Source organism: Neltuma alba, unplaced genomic scaffold (assembly GCF_004799145.2).
Source record: "Neltuma alba isolate B1F8T4 unplaced genomic scaffold, ASM479914v2 tig00005094_pilon, whole genome shotgun sequence".
NCBI lineage: Eukaryota > Viridiplantae > Streptophyta > Magnoliopsida > Fabales > Fabaceae > Neltuma > Neltuma alba.
Window position 1 is genome coordinate 10,962 of NW_021633977.1, and position 8,114 is coordinate 19,075.

The 8,114-nt window shown below is 35.5% G+C and overlaps 2 protein-coding genes across 2 annotated transcripts; one reads left to right on the forward strand and one right to left on the reverse strand.

Moving 5' to 3' along the window:
* The first annotated feature begins 275 nt into the window (after nucleotides 1-275).
* On the forward strand, nucleotides 276-1,807 carry LOC114746765 (uncharacterized). Its single transcript, XM_028935046.1, has 2 exons — nucleotides 276-570; nucleotides 1,477-1,807. Exons 1-2 carry the CDS (start codon nucleotides 489-491, stop codon nucleotides 1,677-1,679), a joined length of 285 nt encoding a protein of 94 aa, XP_028790879.1. The 5' UTR covers nucleotides 276-488; the 3' UTR covers nucleotides 1,680-1,807.
* Nucleotides 1,808-2,092: 285 nt separating this feature from the next.
* Nucleotides 2,093-6,172, reverse strand: LOC114746766 (putative glucose-6-phosphate 1-epimerase). The gene is made up of 8 exons (XM_028935047.1): nucleotides 6,012-6,172; nucleotides 4,914-4,988; nucleotides 4,427-4,483; nucleotides 4,178-4,338; nucleotides 3,749-3,889; nucleotides 3,265-3,367; nucleotides 3,057-3,156; nucleotides 2,093-2,721 (listed from the first exon to the last, which is right to left on the reverse strand). Exons 1-8 carry the CDS (start codon nucleotides 6,135-6,137, stop codon nucleotides 2,504-2,506), a joined length of 981 nt encoding a protein of 326 aa, XP_028790880.1. The 5' UTR covers nucleotides 6,138-6,172; the 3' UTR covers nucleotides 2,093-2,503.
* Between the last annotated feature and the right edge of the window lie 1,942 nt (nucleotides 6,173-8,114).

Consider the following 8,114-nt stretch of genomic DNA (forward strand, 5'->3'; position numbering starts at 1 on the left):
AAAACTGCAAAAGTTATGAGTCTAATCTCATTTATAACCGTAATTTATTTGTCAGTCCGTGAGATGTAAATAGTGAATGATGAAGCTGAATCACAATTAAAAAAAAAGTCATAGACACATAAGGTTAGTGGGATTAATGGAGGAGGCGACGCAGATAAATAATAATAATAATAATGAGAATTTTATAATTAAAACCAGATAAAAATAGGATCACGTGTCGGTGATCTGACTCGAAGCTTTTTATTTATAAGGCACGAATCAGAAAGCACAATAGCGACCCAACTTTGGCGTGGAAGCTAATCATCAAACTCAGACTCACGTTTTCTCCGCAGGAAAGGTTGAATTGAAGTGAAGTGTGATGGTGCTTAGTACTGAGAGAGATTTGATGATTTGAAGTTTTTATTCACAAGAATTTGTGGCTCTGCTAAGTGCTAACTTTGGCTGAGGAGGAGGAGGAAGAAGAAGACGCATAATAATAATAACAGTGTATGGAAATTTGGAGCAAGATGGTGTTTGGCATGAGGCGTGTCTGGCTTGCTCTCTATGCTCGTCTCAGAGCTCGCAAAAATGGTATATATCACTTTGATCTTCTTCTTCTTCTTCTTCTTCGTTTCTCTCTGTGCTTGATCTCTGTTTTTTATATGCTCTGTAACAGACATGTTTCGAATTCTGTATGTGCAAGAGAAGAATCTCAGAAATGGTTCTTTGTGAACTCTTTATTAGGAACTTGATTGTGATTTATTCGTAGCTATAACATCCATCGCATAGAAATCTCCAATGGAGATACTATATCAGCAAAAACAAAAAACAATTCAGCATTTCTCTCACTCTCCCTCTCTGTACGTGGTTGGATCTTCTTCTTCTTCTTCCTCCTCCTCCTTTTTCTGCACAAATTGAAACGGCAGAGGTTAGTAGGGCCAGCAGACTGTTGTGTCATTGATTACTGCTCTGTTGCTGGCTGCCTTTTTTCTTCCTTCAGATTCTACTGTGGAGGCCACTACCTTTTCTGCATTCAGTGTATGCCCTGAAATTTGTACTTTGAACCTGGAAACAAAAAAGCAAGAATTATGGCCACACACAAAAAAAAATCTGATAAAACTAGATAAAGAAGAAAAGAAAGATGCTTCCTTCTCTCTAGATTCGCTTTTCATCTGCCATGGTTTGTATAGATGCGTGTTTGTGTGTGTTTATATATTTGCTTTAGGTTCGTAAAGCTTCATATCCACTAAGCATGGCATTTAGAGATAAAAGGAAGCACATAAATTGTAGGTTCACAAATGCCTACATATCTACACAGAGTTATGAACAAATTTTCAACCATTACGCCACTACCGTTAATTTGTTTTCAAGTGGCACCCAACCTAAACTTTGACATAGGTTCTACATCTTTCTGTTCACTATGACCTAAAAGGGTTATTTGTGCCATAGCCAAAGTTATGAATTCATCTTATATGGTGATGATGGTGTTTGGTGCAGGAAGAGGGCTGCTGAAGCTTCAGGATGAAGTACAAACTTGTGGGTATCAAGATATTCAAGTGATGTGGGAAATGTTGCACAGAGCAGAATCTGATCTGCTACAGAATCATGATAAGCGCAAGCAAAATCCATCCTGGAGCGTCCTTGTATGGTCAAATCAAACTCAAGCTTCATCAGAATCTACAAATCACACTCAAGTTTGATGCTTTAGCAATCGGCAACCCACTGTTTTTATCTTATGGAATATGGCCACCATTGCTGAGGCATTAAACGTCAAGTTGTAGTTACTATTTAGTATGTATCAAAGAATTTATATTAGGCTTCACTCTCTTACGCTGCCCCATCATGCCCTCGTGTGCGTGTGGGTCTCTCTCTCTCTCTTTCTCTCTCTCTCTCTCTATATATATATATTTAATTTCCTTTTCAGTATTTCTTGGGTGGTTCTGGTTCACATGTGGCTAAATCATGCAATAGTCGAAGCCTAATTTATCAAAACCCATGAATGAATCTTTTTTTTTTGGACCAACACATGAATGAAAGTTGGAGCATAAATGTCAATGTAGTTGTATCTAGCTTTATCGACCTCAAACGACAGATACTAATGAGCAAATAAGAAAACCAGATGTTCAGAGCTTCAAAAACTTGGAATAGAACTGCAATTAGGAAGATGCAACAAGCAAAGCAAGAAGCGATGTCTCCTAACAAACTTCCTGAGGCAAAGAGAAAATACAAGAAATTAGTAAAGGCGTCTATTGACCCAACAAACAAAAGTTAAAAATTGACGTCTACACGTCCTTTACAAACACCAAGTTCTATTTCTTCAGCCCGCTTCAATTCTGACCCATGCTGAAAATACTCAACAAGCCTAACATGAACAAATGTACTAAAAAGGAATCCGCCTTCTAACCAAGAGAATACATCACACATCATCCATTGAAATCGGTCTCCATGGATAGAGCAACAGGAATGCCATGAATGTTTAGTGATTTACCTGTACAGAGGGAGACACATCAGGTCTCACTCTACTCTAATAACCATGAAGAAGTACTCTCTGTGGGTCAAGTTGACCACTGCAATAACTGGAACGAACTGCAGTTATTTGTTGTCTCCCTTTCCATTCTTCACCGGGTTTTAGGGTAATTGGTTTTTCTACACATGCAGCCTGAACACATATCATGCGCTGGTAGTCCCTGTCCCCCAGATCAGGTATGGCCTTGGCTTTCTTGTCCCAAGGGTTCCAAACCACTGCAGAGAAAAAAAGACTACTGCCTTTACCCCAAAAAAATTTAAAACCATAGAAAATATGAACATTTCACCCTTCCTACATACAAAGCCAGTTTATTCATTTTAGAGAACCAGGAGCACACCTTTAATCTAGACAAATAACTTTAATCAAATATATTCCCTGGAGGAAACGTTCATTTCATACCAGGTGACCACATGTTCGTGGGGAATAAAAGATTGTCTAATATGTTCATGTGACTAACAAGAAAAGGTTGGAACATCAAATATCAAATTTCGCGATGAATCTGTGATCCAATTCTTTCTGCACATAAGGAAACATCTACTGCTAGACTCACCAGCATCTGGAAGTCCATCTTTCTTAACTACGTAAGTTCTTTTCCTTTCATGGTCAATGACAGCAATCTTTGTAGGTGTCCGTAAATATACTCTGTCCACCTTTGTCATCAAATCAAATGAACACATAAAGAAGAAAGAGTTACATGGTTGAACCAATATAATATAAAACAATTCAAGAAACCACTCCAATGCACATAAAACCCAAACCTCAGACTCAAATGTTAGTGCATCCCCTTGTTCAGTAAACCGTTGTTTATTTTGCAAGTTATCCAGATAATCTATTGTCTCAAGTCCTTCTACCCGCACTTCACTAGACATTAGCAACGGGGCAGTTAGCTTGCACCAAATTGTAGAAGTCACAGTCACAAATATCAGAACAAAATCAATTATTATGCTCTGAAAATGGAGAAGGTCAAATTGCAAAAATTTATGCTTAGAAAAACAAAGCCAAATCACTTCTGGAAGGGACAGAAAATAGTTTATCAGAAAATTAAAAATGATTTAACAGAATTGAATAGGTGATAATCAGTGGCTTTTCAAGCTGCTTGAGAATATCTGGCATAACTTAGGATCCAAAGTTCCCAACTACTTATAGCGGGGGAAATGCATGTGGCATACGCTAAGGCGAAATTATGAATTATTAAATATTAAACGATAAACAAAAAAAAGAAATCCTGGTTTAAGATAAAACCTGATGTCAGTAACTTGAAAATGTGTAAGATAGGCAAATGTGAAGGAAAATGGTTTTCCATCTGCATTTGTATTTCGAATGCGGGATGTCAACATCAAATCTCCCTGAGGTCCCAAAGATATCCTCAGACGAAACTCATATCTGCAAACAACGAAAATGTGATATTCCCTTAATCCATGAATCAAAAACTAAGTGCAAAGAAACTTAGAGTTTTGGAATATGAAGCTTCACAAGGAATAAAAAATTATGCAAGTAAAAAAGTAAAGACATCTCATAGAACAATATCAGGGTTCATTTTACTACAGATTATATAGCTAGCCGAACTTCTTGAAAAAAGCTCCATACCCTTTTGGCAGTGGGACCAAAAATGAGAAGAAAACATGCTTAGGGAGCCTGGTATTGACATTCACATTAATATACATCTTATACCTGTGAGGCCACATCTTCGCTTCTTCTTCAGAGTTCCTAAGAATCAAATCAATGAAAGCCCTACTTGTGTTAACTGCTGACAATGGTGGAGGATTAGGATCTACCGTCCACAGCCTTTTCCTCGCAAATCCATGTTGTTCAAGAGGCCCATAATTTGAAAACTACATACGAAGCAGAGTACCTTAAGAGAAAAAAAAAAGAAAAAAAAAAAGAACATGAAAGTATGGAAGCTAAAGAAGACATTCATACTTGAGGAAAACAAACTGGAATACCTCCACGTATAGCTTTTGGGGGCTTAAAAGTTGCCTGCAATTATTCGAAGGGATGAAATTCAAATAGGCAGAATATGAATGAAACTTTTTGGGAGATTGAACTCACTAATAGTTAGAACATAACAAGCTGTAGGAAACCACTTTATTTATAAGTTATAACAGTGTAACTCATCTTGAACTTTGTGCAAATGCATGAGGCTCACTTTAGTTTGAAAAAATGTAGAACACACAACTACATGCTCAATCTAAGTCATGCGGCTTATGCATTGTATAGAATCCAATATAGCAAATCGTACAATTTATGACTTGTGAACAACGAATCTTTCTATAATTTCATTATATAAATGTACATACCTGTCAAAATTAGTGAAAATGTGAAGGGAATATATAGCATCATCAGCACATTACTTTAAGCAGGCAAAGTTTCTACCAGAAAAAAGCTACACAACGATGAAATGCCATGCCTTACTACTAACAAAGAGCAACTCTTCCCCAAGTTCATTCTTCCAGGATGTAACTTGACCTCCAAATAGATACACCTGTGTTAAATAAATGGAATATAATCCTATGGGCTTCAACATTTTTAAACAAATAAATACAATCTTAATTATGAATTTTAAATCATATAGAATTGCAAGCAAAAAGTCCACATTCAGAGTAACCCATGCAAAACTTAGGGATTCGTTAACATAAGGGAAGTGGAATTTTAAGTAATATAAGATTAAACAGAGCTCATCCTGATACCGTCGGAGAAAGATAACGGGTTCTTCATGCTAGTGGCAGGCATGCAAAGTATAGTGACAGAACCAGGATATAATTTCAAATGGGAAAGAAAACTACATAAAATGTTCAAATGCTTCATGATAATTGATTATCCACGAAATATTTACTCAAAAGAAGAAACATCTAAGTATAAAACTTTTTATTTCATTTTCCCGTCCGTCATGGGGTGGGGACGGGAGTAACAGTTATCAAAACTACGTCACATGTTTGGTTCAGGCATGTTCCCTATTCGATTTCAAAATTAGTTCCAGATCAACCTTTGTCGGAATCGTGCAACAGCAGCAAAAATTAAACGAAATATAATTTTGTTTGCCTCAGGAAAGCAATCACCAAATTTATTGTACATGGAAAACCAAAAGTCACATTTCCACTACGAAGGAATAATGCTACAGGATCATAAATCTCGGTGAGAAATTTTCGCAAAATACCATTGTCCAGAAGATGAAAAATGTAGCAACCCAAAGATAATGCAAATTGACAGATTCAGGGAATGCTTTAATAGAGGACGGATATATAGATTCCAAAACTCATGGGCCACGACCGCTGATCATAAATGCGAGAAATTCATCCAGAGAACAGAATAAAACCAAAAAGAAAATGCCCAGACAAGGACAGAATTCAATTTGCATAATCATACAGAATACAAGAAAAAAGCTCACGCGAGGGACCCACAAGTGGAAATGGCTAAAAGAGAAAATAAAACGGAAATTCTCGAATACGAACAACAAAATACAGAAGAGCAAGCACGAGGAGATAAAGAAAGAAGAAAATAAGCACACCTCAGCAGAATAGCCTCGAAGTTCTCTGAGAATGACCTTCTGGAGGCCATTTGCATCCGTTCGGTGCTCCACGAACACCATTTCCTTCGACGGCTCCCGCGACTTGTCCCTCGATGACGTCTCCATGTCTCTCTCTCTCTCTCTCGACCTTCCTTCACCGTCCGAAATCCCGAAGTAATTTCTCAAAGCACATATATATATAGAGAGAGAGATCATGAAAAAAGAGAATAGATGATCGATTCAAGGGGGGATCTTAATGATTAAAATTAGGATGTAATAAACACGTTGATTCTGATTATCGATGATTTAGCTTTGGTGCATTTCCCATGATCATGTGACGTACGTAACTTGTCCTTTTTCCGTTAAACGACGAATTTCATGTCAGCTTCCCCGCGGTCCACTGCTGATTATTTGTCGTTTCTTTATTTTGTCTGCTGTTATTATTACTACTACTTCTGTCCCAATTACAATATTTGATTTGTTTTGAGTGAGCATTCATATATTCTTTTTGTTCTATCAAATATTACTCCCCGACTTTAAATACAAGACTCATTTTATAACACTATAAAATACATTTTACATTTAAAGCCGGAGGAATAATATTTGGTTTTGATAGTTTATTTTCATTCTAGTTTTTACATCTAAAGCCGGAGGAATAATATCTGGTTTTGATAGTTTATTTTCATTCTAATTTTTGTCTTTAAAATTTTAAATTATAATTTTGGTCCATAAAAAGGCAAAATAGTTCAAATTCTTATTAAAATATTTTTTAGATACAAAAGGTTTTTTTTTAAAAAATATAAGGGCTAATATTTTGGATAGAAAAACTTGAGAAACCTAAATCTACATTTAAAACTATGGGGACTGGTATATTGTGCAGGTTCATTCATTTAGGAAAAACATTTTTATGGCTGACATGTCCTAGAACAACCTTTTCCACTGGGTTGCTTGTTTGTTTTTGCTTTAGATGTTTCTTCGTTGATGTATTCTAATTTTTATTTTTTTATAGGGAGTAATATCAAAATAAGGACAAATTATAAAGACTAAACAGCACATCAACTCATATAATCAACATTTTACCTTCTGGTGAAATGTTATTTTTTATGTAAGTTGAGTTATAAATCTACCCATTAACATTTTTCACCTGTGCCTGCCTGTCGCCTGATACTGTGAAGTTCTTTTTGGATCTGACAACATGAACGCGTTTCCAAATGAAGGAAATTGTCATATTTGTTACCTGTAATTAACAGTGTGTGGGGCTCACTTTGTGTCTAAATATCATAAATTAATAGCATTCGCTACCTTAATGAATATGACATTGTCAGAGAATATTCATCATATGTATTGATTTGTTACGCCCAATGATGTCACGATTCGATTTTATGGAGACAATGGGTCTCCTCAGCCATCAACTTTATCTGAATGTTCTGATAACTTGGACACCACGTAGCTTCACTTGATCACCGTTGCTCTCCATATTGAACCAAATTGCTAAAACCTTTCCATCAATATCGCTTGACCAATGCAGTGAATGATTAGGCCGAATTGCAAATAACTATTACTCCTCCCGTTTTTATGCATCTGTTTTGGTGTTTGTTCTTTACTCGGTTTGGCTTTTTTTATTCTGTTGTGTTGTTGATAATGAACCAAGTATATGGTTTTTCCTTTGAGGATTAATGAAGTTTTTTAGTTTCCAAACCAAAAAAAAAAAAAACTATTACTCCTTCCGTTTTTTTTAGAAGTAATCCTAGATACGATTATATAAATAAAAAAATTAGTTAAAGACAATAAGTTCGTAAAAATTTAAAGTTCTTTTTTTTAAATATCTTTATTTATGGGATAGAAAATATAAGGAAGAGAATAAAAAATTATTATAATAAAGATAATTATGAGAAAGAGAGAATATGTGATGGAAATAGATGATGAATTGAGAATAAAGTAATAAATATATTGAGTATTAAATAAGTAATTAATAGGACAAAATAGAAAATTCGCTATAAAAATTTAAGATAACTTATAAGTGTTGCTTATATTTAGGGGCGATAAGAAAATAGTAGTTGTAGTTTATAAAAAAGAGATGGAACAAGTAGTTAATAGTTTGCT